The sequence below is a fragment of the Schistocerca gregaria genome, chromosome 1 (genome assembly GCF_023897955.1).
Source record: "Schistocerca gregaria isolate iqSchGreg1 chromosome 1, iqSchGreg1.2, whole genome shotgun sequence".
Lineage (NCBI taxonomy): Eukaryota > Metazoa > Arthropoda > Insecta > Orthoptera > Acrididae > Schistocerca > Schistocerca gregaria.
This window is the reverse complement of record NC_064920.1, coordinates 1,106,459,636-1,106,483,542: the sequence shown is the minus strand read 5'-3', so window position 1 is coordinate 1,106,483,542 and position 23,907 is coordinate 1,106,459,636. Positions and strand designations below refer to the sequence as shown.

At 39.4% G+C, this 23,907-nt stretch overlaps 1 protein-coding gene across 7 annotated transcripts in view; it reads left to right on the top strand.

Moving 5' to 3' along the window:
• LOC126283006 (uncharacterized) overlaps window positions 1-22,992 on the top strand; it is a 378,588-nt gene extending 355,596 nt beyond the window's left edge. For 5 of the 7 annotated variants that reach the window (XM_049982240.1, XM_049982242.1, XM_049982239.1 and 2 more), the window contains one exon: window positions 22,073-22,513. In XM_049982240.1, coding sequence (XP_049838197.1) covers window positions 22,073-22,195 — 123 coding nt within the window. In that variant the 3' untranslated portion in view covers window positions 22,196-22,513. Of the gene's footprint in view, window positions 1-22,072 lie in introns of all 7 variants that reach the window. The other 2 variants (XM_049982244.1, XM_049982237.1) reach the window with 2 other exon arrangements.
• Window positions 22,993-23,907: the final 915 nt, after the last annotated feature.

Genomic DNA, 23,907 nt, shown 5'->3' with positions numbered 1-23,907 from the left:
AGGATGAAAGTTACTTTTGTCTGATGTATCGCTGCCAAGTAACATAGCTCGGTGATACTTGGACTGTACAATGAAAGAACTGTTTCAGTACAGTACAGTAACTGAAAGATATATGCAACGAGATGAACAGAAACAACATATTATTCAAAGACAATAATTACACTGAAGTCACCACAATTCAAGATGAACCCCTGGGCCTTACAAAAGCTGGGACGTGGCTCTTAATGTGTGTTATCTTATATTATCTAGCATGGCTAGTAAATGAGACATTATGTACGCATTTTTCGTATGGTGAAAATTTGAACCTGCATATTTGTGATTTGTTCAAACAATTTGCTTTCAAATGGCTCTGAGCACTACGGGACTCAACTGCTGTGGTCATTAGTCCCCTAGAACTTAGAACTACTTAAACCTAACTAACCTAAGGACATCACACACATCCATGCCCGGGGCAGGATTCAAACCTGCGACCGTAGCAGTCGCACGGTTCCGGACTGCGCGCCTAGCAATTTGCTTTCACACCTTAAAGCATCAGATATAAAAATCAAATGTAATACCCTTTACTCTGCTTTCAAATACATTGTGTGTTATAACTATTCCACTACATCAACATGACTGTCTGTAGTGATTCACTCTTGAAAAGTGCGCAGGAAAAACCAACACTTAAATCTTTCTGTGCAACCTCTGATTTCTCTTATTTTATTATAATGCTCATTTCTCTTTATGTAGATGGGCACCAACAAAATACTTTTCACATTTAGAGGATAAAGTTGACAGCTGAAATTTTGTGAAAAGATCCTGCCACAATGAAAAGTGGCCGTGTTTCGACGATTGCCATCACAAAATCTCCTTTATTTCATGATAATACAAAATGAGCTGCCTTCTTTGAACTTTTTCAATCCCCTCCATCAGTCCCATGTGATGTGGATCCAATACTGTGCAGCAGAACTCCAGAAGGCGGACCAGTGTAGTGTAGGCAGTCTTTTTCCATATACCTCGGCCATATTTTGCTGATGAAACACATTCGTTGGTTCACTTTTCCCACAACTTTATCTATGTAATTTAAGTTATTCGTAATTGTAAGTGAAATATACGTGTGTGTGTGTGTGTGTGTGTGTGTGTGTGTGTGTGTGTGTGTGTGTGTGTGTGCGCTGTGTTATGAATTTTTGGAGGGTCTTCTGCATTGAGTCCAACTGCGATTTCCGTGACAAGTCGCTCATTTAACTTTACGACTCTGTATCTCAAAATGAACACAAATGGACTTGTACCACTATTGAAATAAGCCCTTCACATGCACACACAACACACCGATCTCATGAGGCACAAGGCTCTGATAACGAACTATGTTTCAAAACAAAGAATGAAACCACATACTTTCAGAATATAATGGAAAGTGTGAAAGGAAGCAGGCAAATGATGCAGATGGAGGAAATAATTATACAGCGTTGGAAAACAGGCTACGGTCCACTAACACATAAGGGCTGTACCGTGTAACTTTATTTAGAGTAATTTAAATTCTTACTGTAATTCTTAATTCAAAGATATGCACATGAGCTCATGTGTTGTTGGGTGGCTTGTGCTGGGCCTAATCACTTCTTTCAGGTTTCAGTAGTAATTAAAGAAATCCTATGGTGACATTAAAGAAACGTAGAATTTTGCATAAATAAATGCATAGTAGAATGTTTAGAATGACAGAAGTAGTTAGACAGGAAACTTTTAAAAGAAGTAATGAAATCGTGTGACTGATGAGAGGAATGTTCTAAGGCACGATAAATTGTAGTAAACTTGAACATTAAAGTTAAGTGTAATGTACAAAGTGTAATGTACAGTGAAGTTTGTGTAAGACTACAACAACTAGCAAAAACAAGTATAAACTAGTGAACGCTATGCGTGTGAGAAGTAGTGTGGAATTTGGAGGGCAAAACGTTTTCGGAAATGTAGAGACAACCCACCTGCCAACCCACCTACATTTATACTCCGCAAGCCACCAACGGTGTGTGGCGGAGGGCACTTTACGTGCCACTGTCATTACCTCCCTTTCCTGTTCCAGTCGCATATGATTCGCGGGAAGAATGACTGCCGGAAAGCCTCCGTCCGCGCTCGAATCTCTCTAATTTTACATTGGTGATCTCCTCGGAAGGTATAAGTAGGGGGAAGCAATATATTCGATACTTCATCTAGAAACGCAGCCTCTCGAAACCTGGACAGCAAGCTACACTGTGATGCAGAGCGCCTTTCTTGCAGTGTCTGCCACTTGAGTTTGCTAAACATCGCTGTAATGCTATCATGCTTACAAAATAACCCTGTGACGAAACGTGCCACTCTTCTTTGGATCCTCTCTATCTCCTCCATCAACGCGACAAGGTATGGATCCCACACTGATGAGCAATACTCAAGTATAGGTCGAACAAGTGTTTTGTAAGCCACCTCCTTTGTTGATGAACTACATTTTCTAAGGACTCTCCCAATGAATTTCAACCTGGTACCCCCCTTACCAACAATTAATTTTATATGATCATTCCACTTCAAATCATTACGCATGCATACTCCCAGATATTTTACGGAAGTAACTGCTGCCAGTGTTTCTTCCACTATCATATAATCATACAATAAAGGATCCTTCTTTCTATGTATTCGCAGTACATTACAGTTGTCTATGTTAAGGGTCAGTTGCCACTCCCTGCACCAAGTGCCTATTTGCTGCAGATCTTCCTGCATTTCGCTGCAATTTTCTAATGCTGCAACTTCTCTGTATACTACAGCATCATCCACGAAAAGCCACATGGAACTTCCGACACTATCTACTAGGTCATTTATATATATTGTGAAAAGGAATGCTCCCATAACACTCCCCTGTGGCACGCCAGAGGTTACCTTAACGTCTGTAGATGTCTCTCCATTGAGAACAACGTGCTGTGTCCTGTTTGCGAAAAACTCATCAATCCAGCCACACAGCTGGTCTGACCACACAGCTGGTCTGATATTCTGTAGGCTCTCACTTTGCTTATCAGGTTTATCAAACGCCTTCCGGAAGTCAAGGAAAATAGCATCTACCTGGGAGCCTGTATCTAACATTTTCTGGGTCTCATGAACAAATAAAGCAAGTTGGGTCTCACACGATCGCTGTTTCCGGAATCCATGTTGATTCCTACAGAGTAGATTCTGGGTTTCCAGAAACAACATGATACGAGAGCAAAATACATGTTCTAAAATTCTACAACAGATGGACGTCAGAGATATAGGTCTATAGTTTTGTGCTTCTGCTCGACGACCCTTCTTGAAGACCGGGACCACCTGTGCTCTTTTCCAATCATTTGGAACCTTCCGTTCCTCTAGAGACTTGCGGTACACGCCTGTTTGAAGAGGGGCAAGCTCTTTCGCGTACTCTGTGTAGAATTGAATGGATATCGCGTCAGGTCCAGTGGACTTTCCTCTGTTGAGTGATTCCAGTTGCTTTTCTATTCCTTGGACACTTATTTTGATGTCAGCCATTTTTTCGTTTGTGTGAGGTTTTAGAGAAGGAACTGCAGTGCAGTCTTCCTCAGGTTTACACGTGTCATCCTCTGTTTCAATGCCATCATCATCCCGGAGTGTCTGGATATGCTGTTTCGAGCCACTTACTGATTTAACAGAAGACCAGAACTTCCTAGGTTTTTCTCTCAAGTCGGTACATAGAATTTTACTTTCGAATGCACAGAACGCTTCACGAATAGTCTTCCTTACGCTGACTTTGACATCGTTTAGCTTCTGTTTTTCTGAGGGGTTTTGGCTGTGTTTAAACTTTCAGTGAAGCTCTCTTTGCTTTTGCGGTAGTTTCCTAACTTTGTTGTTGAACCACAGTGGGTTTTTCCCGTCCTTCACAGTTTTACTCGGCACGTATCTGTCTAAAACGCATTTTACGATTGCCTTGAACTTTTTCCATAAAAACTCTACATTGTCAGTATCGGAACAGAAATTTTCATTTTGATCTGTTAGGTAGTCTGAAATCTGCCTGCTATTACTCTCGCTAAACATATAAATCTTCCTCCCTTTTTTTATATTCCTATTTACTTCCATAGGGTAAATTGGCTGGGCTGATAGCAGGAAATTTAAAGGGGGGAGGAACTACATCTCATGGTGGAAACCATTTTTTAGTGTCAGATCAGTGTCCAGTGGGAAACTCAGACAGGCAAGTACTAAAGATGTTAAAAAAGTTCAAGATACTCACAAAAGTAAAGTGAAAAATAATGTTAGTATATTTCATCAAAATATTGTGGGATTGAAGAATAAAATTGATGAGCTTCTGCTTTATTTAGAAGATATAGAAATTGAGAATGTAATAGATGTACTATGCCTGTCTGACCATCACATTGTCACTGATATGCAAAAGGTTAGCATCAATGGGTACAAATTAGCTGCACATGTAAGTAGAGATAATATGATGAGAGGAGGAGTTGCCATATATGTCAAAAGCTTCCACAGTGTAAAAAATAGAAACTAAAAAATTATGTGTAGAGCAACATATGGAAGCATGTGCCACTGATGGCACTTTGATAATTGTAACAGTGTATAGGTCCCCCTCAGGGAATTTCCAGCTATTTCTAGAAAACTTGGATGCTTTGTTGTGCTATCTGTCAGACAGGGGGAAGCAAATTATCATTTGTGGGGATTTCAATGTTGATTCCCTGAAAGAGTGTAATAGGAAGAATGACCTTGTAGTCTTACTCAGTTCTTTCAATTTGAGCTCCGTCATTGATTTTCCTACTCAGATAACAAAAACAGCAGTACATTGATAGATAACTGTTTTATAGACCAAGATAAGTTCAAGACCATAAATGCTTATCCTGATGAGAATGGTCTTTCAGATCATGGTGCACAGCTAGTTACAGTACATGACATAGCTCCATGCAGTATATCAAATCAGACTTTCAAAGCAGTGCATTCAATTAACAATATAAATATTGCAAACTTTAGGGAAAGTCTACAGCAGCTAGGCTGAGATTAAGTGTATAAGGAACCCGATGCAAACTTGAAATATAACTTATTTCACGATACATTTTTAAGGGTATTTGAAAATTGTTTTCCCAAGAAAACAGTGAAACATAATTCCAAGAAAACATATAAAAAACCTTGGCTAACTAAAGGAATAAGAATAACTTGCAACCGTTAAAGAGAACTGCATCTAACAGCAAGAGGGAATACTGACCCCGAAATTGTTCAATATTATAAAAACTATTGTGCGGGTACTAAGAAAAGTTATTAAAAAGTCCAGAAGCATGTGTATCATGTCTGAGATGAGTAACTCTGATAATAAAATTAAAGCAATTTGGAATATTATTGAAAGGGAAACAGGGCAACCAAGAGCACAGGAAGACTTTAGTGCCATAAAACTGAATGACAAGTGTACTAACAAACAATTAGAAATTGAAAATATTTTCAATAATCATTTTTTAAATGTTGTGGAGAAAAGAGGATCTAGATCTTCACTAGAAGAGGCAAGGCTACTAATAGAAGAGGCCATACCTTTGCAGTTTGAAACAACTGTAATTCCACCAACCTCTCCCTCTGAAATCAGTAAAATAATAAACTCACTGAAAAGTAAAAGCTCTCACGGAATTGATGGCATTTCCAGCAAGGTACTTAAAGCTTGTTCCCCACAGATAAGTAGGATTCTCAGCCACGTATGTAGTAGCTCTTTGGAGTAGGGTGTTTTCCCCGATAGACTGAAATATACCGTTGTAAAACCTTTGCATAAAAAGGGGGATATGTCGGATGTCAACAACTACTGCCCAATCTCTCTTCTAACAGCTCTATCAAAAATTTTTGAGAAACTAATGTATTCAAGAGTAGCCTCCCATATTTGTAAAAATAAAGTACTAACAAAATGTTTGTTTGGTTTTCAGAAAGGCTTTTCAACAGAAAATGCTATATACGCTTTCACTGATCAAATATTAAATGCTCTGAATAACTGGACATCACCCATTGGTATTTTTTGTGATCTCTCAAAGGCCTTTGATTGTGTGAATCATGGAATTCTTTTAGATAAGCTAAATCATTATGGTTTGAGTGGGGCAGTGCACAAATGGTTTAATTCATACTTAACTGGAAGAATGCAGAAAGTTGAAATAAGTGGTTCGTGTAATGTTAAAACAACAGCTGATTCCTCAAATTGGGGGCTATCAAGTACTGGGTCCCACAGGGTTCGGTCATAGGTCCTTTACTGTTCTTGATATACATCAATGACTTACCATTCCACATTGATGGAGATGCAAAGTTAGTTCTTTTTGCTGATGATACAAGTATAGTAATAACATCCAAAAACCAAGAACTAAGTGATGTAATTGTAAATGATGTTTTTCACCAAATTATTAAGTGGTTCTCAGCAAACGGACTCTCTTTAAATTTTGATAAAACACAGTGTATACAGTTCCGTACAGTAAATGGCACAACTCCAGTAATAAATATAGACTTTGAACAGAAGTCTGTAGCTAAGGTAGAATTTTCAAAATTTTTAGGTGTGTCCATTGATGAGAGGTTAAACTGGAAGCAACACATTGATGGTCTGCTGAAACATATGCTATTAGGGTGATTGCAAATTTTGGTGATAAGAATCTCAGTAAATTAGCTTACTATGCCTACTTTCATTCACTGATTTCATATGGCATCATATTCTGGGGTAATTCATCGTTGAGTAGAAAAGTATTCATTGCTCAAAAACGTGTAATCAGAGTAATTGCTGGAGCCCACACATGGTCATCCTGCAGACATCTATTTAAGGATCTATGGATCCTCACAGTATATATATTCACTTATGAAATTTGTTGTTAATAATCCAACGCAGTTCAAAAGAAATAGCGGTGTGCATAGCTATAACATCAGGAGAAAGGATGATCTTCACTATGCAGGGTTAAATCTGACTTTGGCACAGAAAGGGGTAAATTATGCTGCCGCAAAAGTCTTTGGGCACCTACCAAACAGCATCAAAAGCGTGACAGGTAGCCAACTAACATTTAAAAATAAATTAAATAATTTCTAGATGATAACTCCTTCTACTCATTTGCTGAATTTTTAGATATAAATTAAGGGAAAATAACTTAAAAATTAGTGTCATGCAATATTTTGTGTAATGTAATATCTTGTACAGACATCTTTTATTAACATGACACATTCCACATCATTACGGAGCAATGTATTCATAATCTATGGAACAAGTATTAATCTAATCTAATCTATTCAGGGATGCTGCAACGGCCTTATGATCACTGATTCCCTGTTCTGCGCTTACAGAGTCGAAAAGTTTGGGTCTGTTTGTTGACAGTAGGTCCAAGATGTTGAAATCTCCACATAAGACTATAACATGCTGAGAAAATTTATGTGAAATGTATCAAAGATTTTCTTTCAGTTGTTCTGCCACTAATGCTGCTGAGTCGGGAGGTCGGTAAAAGGAGCCAATTATTAACCTACATCGGTTGTTGAGTGTAACCTCCACCCATAATAATTCACAGGAACTATCCACTTCTATTTCACTACAGGATAAACTACCACTAACAGTGACAAACACGCAACTTCCGGTTGCATGCAATCTATCCTTTCTAAACACCGTCTGTGCCTTTGCATAAATTTCGGCAGAATTTATCTCTGGCTTAAGCGAGCTTTCCATAACTATAACGGTTTCAGCTTCGGTGTTTTCTATCAGTGCTTGAAGTTCCGGTACTTTACCGATGCAGCTTCGACAGTTTACAATTACAATACCGATTGCTGCTTGGTCCCCGCATGTCCTGACTTTGCCCCGCACCCTTTGAGGCTGTTGCCCTTTCTGTACTTGCCCGAGGTTTATGAGAAAAGACTGTTAACAGTGAAGTCAAGTAAACAGTTAACTTCAGAAACACTAACCTTCGAATGATTTTAAAGCTTGTATGGGCACTTAGCAAACACTGCATATGAGGGACAATCTGCAAAGACATTACTTATTTATTTATCGTATGGCAATACGTATACATAGATTACAAAACTACTACAGGTCAACATTTAAGCATAGCTCTCCAGCATAAAATAACACAGCTAACAACAGTTGTAGATGGATATCTAGGTCAGTTATGTATTGTATAATGTCACTTGTCACTGTGAGGAAATCTTCGAAAGGACTCATATAGGCATATATGTGACATGTCAATACAACATGAGTAACTGTCCGTCATTCCACACTACAGTCACAGGATTGTGATGAAGATTTACTCCACTTGTAGAGAGTGTCTGCATATTGTTCATGGTCCGTTTGGAGGCAGTTCAAGATAGTTCAACGTGCTCGAGACTGGACGAATCCAAGGGTTTTTTTCTGGATGCAAGGCAGCTTCAGGAATTATGGGGAACAGTTTTGATGCAGTGTTTTCATTCATAGATGGCACTGAATTCAGTTTCCATGAGAGTCTTGGTTGTGATGAGAGGAGGATGTCTTGATCTTAGTCTTTTTCACTACGCAGGGAATACATCGTCCATTATTGGAAGGTTGGTGTTATTACCAACTTCTGGTATTCACACAGTAGCGTGCTCTTGCATCTGATATCAGTAGCTGGAATGTAGCTCAAGACAGGTAGCCAGTATGTGGGAGCAGATCTTTTCACATCCTTGACATACCATAAGCCACATGTACTCTGGGTGGTGCTAAAAGAACAGTCACTTCCAGGCAAATCTCTGAAGCCAAGAAGCAGAGGCAGCCACATAATCTCAAAGATCTCCTGGCTAAAATGAATTTGTCACAAGACATGCAAAGGCATTAAAATCATTAAATTGATGATATACAAACAACATACATTTTTTTGTGTAAAAATCTAATTGTATTTATTGTACTGTCTGTTATATATTTACCTAGTTTTTTCCTCTTCTATTGACGTGCTTGATGTAATAGGCCAAATATTTAAGAAAGAGGCCACATATTTATTTGTGACAAAGTATCAAACAGTTGCATGGTGTACCGCAAAAAGACTAGCATACAGAGAGTTACTGTGCATGTCAAAGACTGTTCAAATATGAATGTTGCGCGATGTTGGGTGTGACATAGTCTGCTCACACTGAGACAACAGTAATATGCCAAGATTCGTGGTGTGAGAATTTAAATTTGATTATTGTATGTAAATGCAAAAGAGAACTGGTATATGGGTGCCTTCGAAGAATGTTGTAAACAAACCTTAGAATTAAATAGTTTGACTGTAGTTTGACACTCAGCCTCACTATGTAGGGGACAGTATAATAGACCCTTTAAGGGAAAAGAAAAATTCTGTAAGGAATAAAAATGCTGAGTAATGGCAAAGAATTAGTTTATATACATGTGATAGGTGTAAGAGATAATATCTCAGATAATTTTATTTCTAAAAAAGAACAAAAACAACAATCATTATTCTTCTGTTCTGTCTGTTAGAGTTTTGAGGGGAATGTCGCAGCTTAATCTACCAGACACTACACAATTATTTAGTTGATAAAGTATGTCATTAAAAGTGTTGGTGTTTTATTTAAAATGACTGTATACAAAATCTGATTTATTCTGTTATAAACAATTTGTATTTGCATAGTGATATTTTGCAGCATGTCCTTTCAGACCAGCAACCTGCATCTTTTTAATATCAATATCAAAGTCTGACGTTTCCTTCTATTTCAGAGACTGCAATTCAAACCTGTAACAAGAATATTTATGTCATTTTATGAATAAGACAAGCTTTAAGCTCCATCTGCTGAAGTGCTGATACGAAACAAATAATTCCTTATCCAGTTGTTGTAACCAGAGAGGTTTAGCCATGCATACTGCAGCTCATAGATGCTACATTTGTTCTACTATCGATACAGAGGCAGCAACAGTGACATCATAACCCCTGAACTCTTAAATTTTGAATGTTGGATTCCTCATCATATGAAAAATCTATGGGCAGTAACTCAAAACAAAATCGAGACTTAACATTCAAGTTGCTGAAGAAAGATTAGTCAGTGATTAAGATGGAGTCCCACACATAACTAAATTTAATCAGTGGAGAGGCATATAATGTTAGCAAATACTTACAATTATGAAAATAACATGTAAGTAGATAACACATATAAATATAAAACTCGTCAGTGGAACACTAACATAGAGGGCCACAATTAAATAATCAAGACAGTAAGCACTTGTAAAGACAGTAATTAGTGAACAAAGGCAACTTCCATATAAACACAATTAACTAGCATGAAAGCATTGTCTAAACTCTAAGAATTTAAAAGTTCCTATAGGTTGAGTGACTTACTGATCATATGCAAGGTTTTGTCAGAATCAGAGCAGTCATGTGACATAAAAATTGAGCTGTGTATATTTACCAAAAATGTTTTTATATAAGATTAATTATGTGAAATAAACAGATCAAGAAACCAATGAAACACTATAAGCAATATACAAATTGTCGCAGAACAAGATAAATTGAGATGTCATCAAACAAAATTATGAAATCATCAGATTGTATAGTAGTTATATAAAATTGCCCATCAGGAAAAAGTACTATAAAATTGGTAGCATTAAGTTCACAATATATTAGAATGTGATTTAGAAATACCTTCAACAGTCATAAATTCCCTTTGTATATCAATGCACTTCCATGATGCACTATGTAATTCACTATGCTCAACTTTTAAACCCTTCACTATGGATACTCATAGCTTGATAACATTATAGTAAAGTGGATGTGGTGTATTAGGGGTCACAGGATGTGTTATGAACAGCACGATGTGTTGTGGAGGGGACTCCATCGAAGGGTTGGACATAGCGTGTTGTTCAGATGAGGTGCTGTCTTACAGGCATTTGTACTGGCAGAGGATGAATGGGAAGCAAAACACCAGCGTACCAACTCAGACAGACACATTTTGGCAACATTAGTTGCATGGCAACAAAAACACTCACAAGCTGTGTGTATGCAAAGTTATTATTCTTAACACTTGTTGTGCACTCTGCATGTAAAAAGAAATGAAGGAAAGTCCAGTTGGATATTTCTCATGTTGAAACAGTATTTATATGGCACAACACTTTGTGTAGGAACTCATTGGAGTTAACCCAACTCAGTCTGTACTCTCACTGGAATTGCCTGAACCAGTCTGTTTATATGGATATAAAAATATAATGCACCACAGTCATATAAGAAGTTCTTGAATGTATGAAACAGAACTATTACTTATTGTCACACTATCATAATGATAAGGTTTAATGTTCTCTATATGAATCAGTTTCGAACACATTCTACACTCACAGATTTCAGTTGCACTGTTTCTCTCAACTGAAATGAACTGATGTAATAATGTTACATTTTCAGATTTCTCTCTTTTTTTCCCCTGACAACTTGGTATGTGGCTTGCCAGGATCAAATCATCAACTGCATACATAATAGGTCTCACTAATTGTGTGCTTCATTCAGTTGCCTTTTGTACCATACCATAACAGTTCTTTCTATCTATGGTCCAGGCTTCATCAAGCTGTGTTACTTGGCAGTATCACATCATGTGAAAACTACTTTCACCATTAAGTTTTGCACAATAGTGTAGATATATCTGGATACAACTTTTCGAATTTCTAAATGGATCTTACAACTGAAGTTAAATAAACCATGTATTTACATCAGTGTTAAAAATTACATCAGGATCTTTTATTGCTGAAGGTATTGACTTTTTGAAACACCCTTCAAAATAATATTTTTCTGTAGTTTTAGATATGTCATTATGCTAACAAAGACTTATCACTGTATAGCTGTAAGAAGAAGGAAAGAGTCTAGAAGTTAAGGCCTGAGTTGTGGTTAAAGTAAAAATCCCTGAATTGTTGTTAAGGTAAAAATAATGTACGGAAAGTTCTGGTTGAGGATAACAAATTTTTAGGAATAGAGAGACAACTCACCTAACGGCAGCAGTGCTGCGTCGTCAACAGAGACATATACAAAAGGCTTTGCTAGCTTTCAGAATGAAATTCCTTTCTGAGACTGTAGGAGAAACACACACACACACACACACACACACACACACACACACACACACACACAAAAAGCACACACACTCCTGTCTCCCTACATTGTTATAATTCGACTGCCAGCTCTTTCCTGATCCAAGGTGAGTTTAAGTTCAAATGGCTCTGAGCACTATGGGACTTAACTTCTGAGGTCATCAGTCCCCTAGAGCTTAGAAGTACTTAAACTTAACTAACCTAAGGACATCGCACACATCCATGCCCGAGGCAGAATTTGAACCTGCGAGCGCAAGGGTCGAGCAGTTCCAGACTGTAGTGCCACGGTGAGTGTAATGGGGTGAGGTGGGGGTGCAGGGTATGGTGGGGTGAGGGTTGAAGAGAGGCAGCAGGCAGGGAGGGGATTGGGGAAAGTGTCTAGCAGCTTTTGTGAGACTTGGGAGCCATCCTTGAGCTAGCTAGGGATGCAAGTAGAATGAGCAGGTGGCAGACGATTGAGCACGTGATTTAACAGACTACCCTAATCCCCTGCCACAGGGATCATACCCTCTTTGAAGACCCAGATGCAAGACCTGCCCTCTCCACCCACACAGCAGCTCCTACTCCAGTCCCGTCACAGGCTTACCCTATCCCATCTGAGGCTGGGCCACCTGAGAAAGCACCCATGATATATACCAGCTCTGCTGCAACCACTGCACAGCATTTTACATTGGTATGACAACCAACCAGCTGTCAACCAGAATGAATGGCCACCATCAAACTGTTAGCAAAAACAAGGTGGACAACCCAGTGGCACAACAGGCAGCGAAGCACAACATAAGAGATTTCAATGGCTGTTTCACAACCCATGCCATCTGGATCCTCTCCATAACCATCAGCTTTCTGAGTTGCTGCGCAAATGGGAGCTATCCTTATAGCACATCCTTTGTTCCCATAACTTCCCTGGCCTAAACGTAAGGTAACTCACAGTTCCCCCCTCTCCTCATCGAATATTGTGTGTGTGTGTGTGTGTGTGTGTGTGTGTGTGTGTGTTCTCATACAGCTTGAAAACAGAACTTCATTCTGAAAGCTAGCAAAGTAAAGCTCTGTACCTCTAGTTTGTGTATCTGTTGATGACGCAGCACTTCCACCTTTCAGTGAGTCGTCTCTATGTTCCTAAATAATAAGGTAAAAATATTGACTTTGGTTTCACCATATTAATCCATGGTGATCACAGTTTAATACTTTCTTCAGTTAATAGGGAGCACATTAATTTCTGTATGACAGGTATCCTAATAATTTGTGTAGAAATGAGCTATTGACAGTTATTGTTGGGAGTCATTACATGAGAAGTCATAAATAACTTCATAGAATTAGACCTGTTTAATTCTGGTAGCTTCTGTAAATTTTCATTTGAATATTTCTCTCTGTTTACAAAAGGCTTTCAAAAATCTTGTGCATTTATTTATTTATTTATTTATTTTCCTCCCCAGTGCCTGTGTATTTGTTGTACTGTTGCAGTCCTACAGAACCTTCACATCATTTATGTACTGTACTTCTACATTTAGATCTAAATCTACATGATTACTCCGCAGTTCACATTTAAGTGCTTGGCAGAGGGTTTGTCAAACCACAATCATACTATCTCTCTATCATTCCACTCCCGAACAGCGCGCGGGAAAAACGAACACCTAAACCTCTCTGTTCGAGCTCTGATTGCTCTTATTTTATTTTGATGATCGTTCCTACTTTTGTAGGTTGGGCTCAACAAAATAATTTCGCATTCGGAAGAGAAAGTTGGTGACTGTAATTTCATAAATTGAGCTCACCGTGACGAAAAACGTCTTCGCTTTAATGACTTCCATCCCAACTCGCGTATCATATCTGCCACACTCTCTCCCCTATTACCTGACAATACAAAATGAGCTGCCCTTTTTTGCACCCTTTTGATGACCTCTGTCAATCCCACCTGGTAAGGATCCCACACAGCGCAGCAATATTCTAACAGAGGATGAACTAGTGTAGTGTAAGCTGTCTCTTTAATGGACTTGTTGCATCTTCTAAGTGTCCTGCCAATGAAACGTAACCTTTGGCTTGCCTTCCATAGTACTATCTATGTGGTCTTTCCAACTGAAGTTGTTCGTAATTTTAACACCCAGGTACTTAGTTGAATTGACAGCCTTGAGAATTGTACTATTTATCAAGTAATCGAATTCCAACGGATTTCTTTCGGAACTCACGTGGATCACCTCACACTTTTTGTTATTTAGCGTCAACTGCCACCTGACACACCATACAGCAATCTTTTCTATATCGCTTTGCAACTGATACTGGTCTTCATATGACCTTACTGGATGGTAAATTACAGCATCATCTGCGAACAACCTAAGAGAACTGCTCAGATTGTCACCCAGGTCATTTATATAGATCAGGAACAGCAGAGGTCCCAGGGGAACACCTGATATCACTTCAGTTTTACTCGATGATTTGCCATCTATTACTACGAACTGCGACCTTTCTGACAGGAAATCACGAATCCAGTCGCACAACTGAGACGATACCCCATAGGCCCACAGCTTGATTAGAAGTCGCTTGTGAGGAATGGTGTCAAAAGCGTTCTGGAAATCTGGAAATATAGAATCAACTTGAGATCCTCTGTTGATAGCGGCCATTACTTCGTGCGAATAAAGAGCTAGCTGCTTTGCACAAGAACTATGTTTTCTGAAGCCATGCTGATTACATATCAATAGATCGTTCCCTTCGAGGTGATTCATAATTTTTGAATACAGTATATGCTCCAAAACCCTACTGCAAACCGACGTCAATGATATAGGTCTGTAGTTCGATGGATTACTCCTACTACCCTTCTTAAACACTGGTGCGAACTGCGCAATTTTCCAATCTGTAGGTACAGATCTATCGGTGAGCGAGCAGTTGTATATTATTGCTAAGTAGGGAGCTATTTTATCAGCGTAATCTGAAAGGAACTTAATCAGTATACAATGTGGACCTGAAGACTTACCCGTATCAAGCGATTTGAGTTGCTTCACAACCCCTAAGGTATCTACTTCTAAGAAACTCATGCAAGCAGCTGTTCGTGTTTCTAATTCTGGAATATTCCATTCGTCTTCCCTGGTGAAGGAATTTTAGAAAACTGCGATCAATAACTCTGCTTTAGCGGCACAGTCGTCGCTAACAGTGCCATCGGCACTGCGCAGCGAAGGTATTGACTGCGTCTTGCCGCTTGTGTACTTTACGTACGACCGACATACTTTTATGGGTGCCCTGGTAATACTTCAGCAATTTAACTCTGTGTATCTTCCTGATCAATAATATTCACTTTACCAAACTCTCTATTGTGAATGGAATGTCCTATGCATATGAGAACACTAGTGTTGGAAGACATGACAGGCACCAAACAGCACTATTCTCTAATGGAACTAGATTTTTCCTTGAAGTGAGTGTGTGTGTATGTGTGTGTGTGTGTGTGTGGTGTGTGTGTGTGTTCAGACCAATCTTCGGTGCTACTGTGAAGGACATTTTACCAGTCACAACTGTCAGACATTTTGCTCCTAATAAGGATAAGAATGAAGATGTATAAAACTCAAATATTTGATGTGGCTGGAAGCTGAGAGGGTTTTGTTTCAAGCATGTCAAATTTAAAATACTGAGAGAACACAATGTGATTATTATTTCCCCAACTCCTCATTCTTAAGTCATACTATTTTGTGGCTCAATGATGTACTACATTAACTCCAAATGAAAAGCCAAGTTTAAGGTAAGTTTTGTTTTACAAAAATTGTACTATGGCAGTACCATTTTTCCAAACTTGCCTTTGTTGTGAATCTCTCACGTGTTAGACACTCCTGTATGATTGGAGAAGAGTATAGGGTGCTCTCATTCTTGAACGGTGTTCAGTAGACCAGCAAAGGTAACAGACTACATGAAAAGTTACTACAGAGCCTGTCAGATCTGAGTGTAGTTCACAGCACATGCACAAGTTTAATGAAAGCCAAAACAAATTAGAGGGACTGTCTGCATGCACAAACTGAGTTGTCATGGTATTGGTTCATAGAAAGAGTGTAATGAGCACATTGAGAATAAACAGTGCTGCCTGGAGGTGCTTGATCTTCTGGTGAAAAGTAAAGCTGCCATCAGTCCTAAGATTGGTAAGAACACCACAATGTTCTACTGTACATGGCCGTGTAGGAGGAGATACACTACTGGTTCCCTCTGACATTGAACTGACTTACTTAAGACAGTAATAAGGGGTGTACACTTCAACATGGACTATCAACCATAGTGTAAATTGGCATTGTCATGCCAACAAATCATTACCAGACGTTTAAAACATGATAAGTTACAGAAAAAAATCCTAATACTAACTGAGTATTGCAGTAGTGAGACTTACCCACTGAGATACACTTTATAGGAAACATTCAGTGATAGGCTCTGCCAGTAAGATGCAATGGCAACATAATCTCTCCAGATGTATGCCCTCTGGAATCTACATGTACACTACATATATGCTTCACAAACCACTGTAAATTAGTGTTTGGAGGTACTCTATACGAATGTTTGCAATTTTCTGGCTTACTTTATTTGCATGTTATATATTGAAGATATACAAAGAATGGCAGCACATATGGTCACAAGTTTGTTTGACCTCATGAGAAAGTGTCACAAAAATGCTGAATAATCTTAACTAAATGATTAATGGAAAATCTCATATAAAGATGTGAAACAAATACTAACAAAGAGATAGAGGGGCTGGCCAGTACTTACCTCAGCTCAGTACAGCCGATAGATACACAAAAACAGAACCGAAAATTTACGTTCCTAGTTTTTGGAACAAATGTTCCTCATCAGCGAGGAGAGAGGGGAAAGAAATGGAAGAAGGGAAAGTAGATTGAGTTACTCACGACCCAGGTTATGAAGCAACAGGGAAAGGAAAACAGGGAGGGTAGCAAGGATGGAGGCATGGTTGTCAGAGGGAAGCCAAAGATATTCTACTGTAAGTACTGTGCCAGCTTCAAACCAAAGAGAATGCTTACAGAAGTAAAGAGGTATATAGTGTAAAGATAAACACAACTATGTAGGATGAAAAGATGCACGAATGGCTAAAGAGGAAAGGGAAAAGACTGAAGAGTAAATGGGAGTGAGGTTGTTTAACGTAGGTTCAGTCCAGGGGGATGGCGGGATGAAAGGATGTGTTGGAGTGCAAGTTCCCATCTCTGCAATTCAGAGGGACTGGTGTTGGGTGGGAGAAGCCAAATGGCACATACGGTGTAGCAGGTTCCTAGGTCCCTAGAATTATGCTGGAGGGCATGCTCTGCTACTGGGTATTGGACATATCCTAGGCGGACAGTTTGTCTGTGTCCGTTCATGCGCTCAGCCAGTTTAGTTGTTGTCATACCGATGAAAAAGGCTGTGCAGTGCAGGCATGTCAGTTCATAAATGACATGTGTAGTTTCACACGTGGCCTTGCCTTGAATTGTGTATGTTTTACCAGTAGCGGGGCTGGAGTAGGTGGTTGTGGGGGGATGCACGGGGCAGGTTTTACAGCGGGGTCGGTTACAGGGGTAGGAACTACTGGGTAGAGAAGGTAGTCTGGGAATAGTGTTGGGTTTAACAAGGATGTTCCGGAGGTTAGGGGGTCGACGAAAGGCAACTCTGGGTGTGTGGGGAGAATTTTGTCAAGGGATAATCTCATTTCAACCTCTCCCAACGCCCACCCGAAGATCTTGCAAAAACCTCGTTCCTTATCACACTTACCAACTTCATCCTCTCCCATAATTACTTCACTTTTGAAGGCCAGACCTACAAACAAATCAGGGGAACGGCCATGGGAACCAGGATGGCTCCGTCCTATGCCAACCTCTTCATGGGCCGCATGGAGGAGGCTTTCCTGAAGACCCAACAGCTGCTTCCCCTGGCCTGGGATAGGTTTATAGATGACATCTTTGTGGTCTGGACTCATGGTGAAGAAACACTCCTTAATTTTCTCAATAAACTCAACTCCTTTTCGAATCTGAATTTCACCTGGTCCTTCTCCAAAACCCAAGCCACCTTCCTGGATGTTGACCCACATGTTGTTGAAGGTAACATTCACACCCATATCAAACCCATAAACAAACAACAGTACCTTCACTTTGATAGCTGCCATCCATTCCACATTAAACGCTCCCTTCCCTACAGCCTAGGTATTCGTGGCAAACGTATCTGCTCCAGTGACGAATCCCTCAACAATTACACCAATAACCTGACCAGTGCTTTCCTCTCTCACCACTATCCTGCAGACCTTGTCCACAAACAGATCTCTCGAGCAATACATTCCTCCCCATCCAACAACAATGTTCCTACCCCCATACCACACAGAAGCATCCCCCTTGTCACCCAATATTATTCTGGCCTCGAAAACATCAACAAATTACTCCGCCAGGGATATGACTTTCTCAAGTCAACCCCTGAAATGAGATCATCCCTTGACAAAATTCTCCCCACACCACCCAGAGTTGCCTTTCGTCGCCCCCTAACCTCTGTAACATCGTTGTTAAACCCTACAATATTCCCAGACTACCTTCTCTACCCAGCAGTTCCTACCCCTGTAACTGACCCCGCTGCAAAACCTGCCCCATGCACCCCCTCACAACCACCTACTCCACCCTGCTACTGCTAAAACATACACAATTCAAGGCAGGGCCATGTGTGAAACTACACATGTCATTTATGAACTGACATGCCTGCACTGCACAGCCGTTTACATCGGTATGACAACAACTAAACTGGGTGAGCGCATGAACGGACACAGACGAACTGTCTGCCTAGGAGATGTCCAATACCCAGTAGCAGAGCATGCCCTCCAGCATAATTCTAGGGACCTAGGAACCTGCTGCACCGTATGTGCCATTTGGCTTCTCCCACCCAACACCAGTCCCTCTGAATTGCAGAGATGGGAACTTGCACTCTAACACATCCTTTCATCCCGCCATCCCCCTCGACTGAACCTACGTTAAACAACCTCACTCCCATTTACTCTTCAGTCTTCTCTTCTTTTCCTTTCCTCCTTAGTCATTCACGCATCTTTTTATCCTACATAGTTGTGTTTATCTTCATGCTATATACCTCTTTACTTCTGTAAGCATCCTCTTTGGTTTGAAGCTGGCACAGGTCTTACAGTAGAATATCTTTGGCTTCCCTCTGACAACCATGCCTCCATCCTTGCTACCCTCCCTGTTTTCCTTTCCCTGTTGCTTCATAACCTGGTTTGTGAGTAACTGCATTTACTTTCCCTTCTTCCCTTTCTTTTCCCTCTCTCCTCCCTGATGAGGAACATTTGTTCCAAAAACTAGGAACGTAAATTTTCGGTTCTGTTTTTTGTGTCTCTATCGGCTGTACTGAGCTGGGGTAAGTACTGGCCAGCCCCTCTATCTCTTTGTGAGAATAATCTTAACTGATAGACACCTGGAGATAAATGTCCATCTCATGAAGGCCGACTTAGGAAGTTTCAAGATCCAGTACCAACTTAATAATCTTGTAATTTACTGCATCTCAGGAAGTTTCAAGATCCAGTACCAACTTAATAATCTTGTAATTTACTGCATCTCCTATGTATCGCTCCCATAGCGACTGTGAAGGTAAGATTAAACTTATTGGAGCATGCAGAGAGGCATTTAAGTGGCGATTCTTCCTGCATTCCATATTCAAGATGAATTGGAAAAACCGTAATAAATTGGACAATGGGAAGTACACTCTGCCATGGCCTTCACTGTAAGTAGCAGAGTATGGACATAGTTGTTTATGTAGATGTCCAAGGTCAGCTCTTCAGTAACAGCATCACCCCAACAACATTATAAGCTGTGAAGCTCCCAGACATCCTTAGGAGAACCCATGTGCTCCTGCCCCATTCGTATCACAAACAGTGCCTTTGAAATGAAATGATTGTATGGCACTATTGGCCAGGGTTGTCTGGCCTTTGACACTGCTTTGGCAACTTGTGCATCAATGAAGATAATATGATTAGGATGACATAGACACCGAGTACATGAATGAAGAAACCCTCCGACATGAGAGGTAATCACACCCAGGGCGTCATGATCTACGGGTAGTGAAGCTAATCACTAGACCGCTAGCTACAAAATGTCATCAAAGGGTCACTATTAAATAGCAGTGTAATGTAGGATGCTGCTTAGAGGGCACATCCTACAGGGATTGAACAAAAATCTGCAAACACTTTGTGAATTGCATGCTTGAACATAAATGCACATGCTAGCCAAGTTGCAGGTTCCCCTGTCGTATTTGACCATGAACGACACCAATGCAATGTCCTCAATATGTTGCAAGTGTCAGTCATGGTCAGAACTGTGCTGGGTAATTGCAAGTGCATTGTTGTGGAGCTATGTGAATTCGAATGTGGACAGATTGTTGGTGCTCGTATGGTGGGTGCTTCCATAACCGAGACAGACAAAATATTTTGTTACTCAGAAGACACCATATTGAAGATTTATACCTTATGCAGGGAATGCAGAAAGACATTGTTTGCTATGTCACAATGCGGGCAAAAGTGTGTGCTGAGTGATTGTAACAGGAAGTCATTAAAGGAGATTGTGACAAAAAATAAGAGGACAACAGCTGCAAAAGTCACTGCAGAACTGAATGTAGCACTCACAAGCCGTGTCAGAACCAAAACAACATGAAGCGGGCTCTATAAGCAAGGAATTGTAGGGCAAACTGAAATTCCAAAACAACTCATCAGTTATGAAAACGTCCATAACTGGAAAACATGGTGCCAAAGCCATAAAACCAGAAGTAAGGTTTAATGGAAGAATGTCATTTTGCCTGATGAATCTTGTTTCACAGTTTCCAACTTCTGGCAGAGTTTACATACCAAGAATGAAACATGGGGAAGTCCAGTGATGATTTTGGTAGCCATATTGTGTTATTCTGTGGGTCCCTTGGCTACTCTGCATGGCTACATTGTCACCAAAGATTATGTGACCATTTTGGGTGATCCAATGCTACAGTGTTTTTTCCCAGTGGTGATGCTATGTTTCAGTTTGACTGGGCCCTTGTTCACACAGCTTGCATTCTCCACAGCTGGTTTGTGATCACAAGGATAAATTGTTGCATCTTGCTTGACCACTACAGTCACCAGATCTCAATATTATTTATCCTGGGTAGTCTATTTTGAAGATTGCTGTTCATCTCCATCATCATTACCTGAACTTTCCACTATTTTGGAGGAACACTGGTGTAAGAGCCCCTTGAAAACAGTACAAGACCTGTATTTATCAATTCCAAGACAACTGGAAGCTGTTTTGAATGCCAACAGGTTTCAGCCATTGTATTAGACATGATGTGTTTAGTATCACCTCAAGAAAATAGAAAACAAACGCAACTGTGTAAAACCTGCCATTGGGCATGTAAGGAAGACCTAAGAAATGTGAACATTATCCAAATAAAATTTCAAGAGATCAGTTAGTACTGAATGTTCTCTGCATAGAATGGATGAAGATCCTGTTACATCATTGAAAAATGTCAATGGTTTCCTCTACCGAATCTGAAGTCTCAGCATATCTCGCCCTTTAGAACCTCATTCCATCAAAAAGTCAAAGATTGTAGCAAAAGACTATTGAAAGCAAGAAAAACTAAACATAAAACCCCTTAATCAGGGTCATCCAAATTATGTTCATTGTTTTGTAGAATGTGATTGACTTCACAAATGAATGGGGTGGTGATTCAGTTGTTAATTTCTGCTTAGCAATTACTTGTCTGTGGCATTACATCAGCAAGGATGCAGAAAATTAAGTTCGCTGCAAGTTCAAATTGATTATGCAAAGAACTCACTAGTACTGTAAGAAGGAGATGAATTAAAAAACAAGAAGATACAAGTAATCAAAGATAGTGGACTGATTCCTAAAAGATCCAGGACTTACGGCCCTCAACTCTCCGATTTAAAGTTCTGTTACCAGCTTTAACAGTACATTCTTTGACCAAAGAATGACATTTAAATTAAATCTACAAAGTCTTATTTGTGCTTTATTGTTTGGTGAAATGTTCCTTAGAAACTGTTGACTATTTGTTTATTGTCAGCCTACTAAATACTTACAGATTTTTTTCAGTATTAATGCTATGTTATTTTTGTTGTACCCACAGCGATTGCGTGTGGTTGCTCTTCTGGCAGGTGCAACTCTACAAGGAGCATGTCGACAAGTACACAGGTCTGGAACAGAGAAAGTCATTATCACACCAAACACCAAATATTATTTAATACGCTGATCACAATGTCAAGTGGAATAAGGTACATTATCAAAGTATGTTGTGTCATATCATAACAGGCAGTGTGAACAATGTTAAAGAAATAATGATAGGTTATTATTAGGAGACTGTAATTCTTATTGTTGCTTCGGCCCAGTTGGAGAAAAAGAAAAAAAACAAATGATAAAGAAAAGCAATGTATTTTATAACTTGCCTATGTGACTGCAAATAATGGTATTGTGTATGTATAGCAATTACGACCAGGTGTAAACTGGAAGATTCTGGAAGTATCTTTTTGTCCCAGATAAATAGCATGCTACTGTGTAATTATAATGATGAAAAAGAGAGATTTTTTTGTTTATTATTATTTGTTTTGTGTGTGTGGGGGGGGGGGGGGCTCACTTGTGCATATTCGGTGGTAGACACTGTGGTCATTTTGTGTTTGCACAGAGATACTTTGATTCCAGTTCTGACAAAAATCTTCAAGTATGTAAAAAGAGTCAAAGATATATTCTGACCACATGCAGCTGTTGCAAAATGGTTTTAAATTTTGACACTCTGTCATTAAGAGTAGTCTGCTGCTGTGTATATCTAAGTTTGAAATACTTTTAAAATTGTTTTACATTATGAATTGAGACTAATGATACACAAAATTGTAGCCCTCAATTGTGGCAGTGTCTCCTAATAAATTTGACAGTAATTTTTTTCCAATGGATCAGTAATGAATTCAGAGCACATCTGTTCCTTGGCTGATTGTAACTAGTGCTTTGTAAATTATAAAGTGTATTAAAACAGAAAAGTAATGAATATAAACAAAGTGTTCATTTGTCCTAATTTTCCTGTGCCTTTCTGTTGCCAGATCTAAATAACTTTAGTTCACATTTGAGTAAAACAAAGGAACCATCTTAAACTGTGTGGTAGATTCATCATTACATATTGGAAATTTGCTCAATATCAAAACAGATAACACTGAAGCAGCACATAAATTGAACAACAATGCAATTTAAACAAAGGAGATAATGTTCCAGCAAACTGAAAATTTGATTCGGACTACAGCATGTGTCCAGATAGTAAGTCATTATAGGTACCTGAAAATGAAGCATCTATTTTTGATGAAATTAGCATTATTTTTTGGCAAAATTAGCATCTATTTAGTGTAAAATTAGCATCTATGTCTAGCCTAATAAGCATTTTTGATTAAAGAAGCATCTTTTTTTTGTAAATGTAACAATGAAAATAATCAGTTTTTGACAATTTAGTCTAATTGCATTGACAAAACATCTACTCACCAATCGGTAGCAGGAGAAAGCACAGATTAAAAAAGGTATTACATATGCAAGTCAGTGACTCCTCCTTACGGCAGAAGGGTCAAAGGGGAAGGAAGAGGGGTAAAGGTAAAGGACTGGAGAGGCAGAGAAAAAGGGGTAGAGTTCGGAAAAGTCACCCAGAACCCTGCGTCAGGTGAGACATACCAGACAGGATGAGAAAGAAATGTGATTTTTCCGGACTCCACCAGTTTTCCTAAACTTCTACAGTCCTATTCCTTCACTGCTCTTCCTTCCCCTTCAACCCTTCTGCTGGAAGAATGAGCCCCTGGTTCTGAAAGCTTGCCTAATTAATATCTTTCTTTATAAGTGTGTTTTCTAGCTGCCACTTGCTGAGTAGGTTTTTTATCTATGCAAATACATTTTTTGTAAATGTATAGACATATAAATTTAGAAGTTTGCCATGAT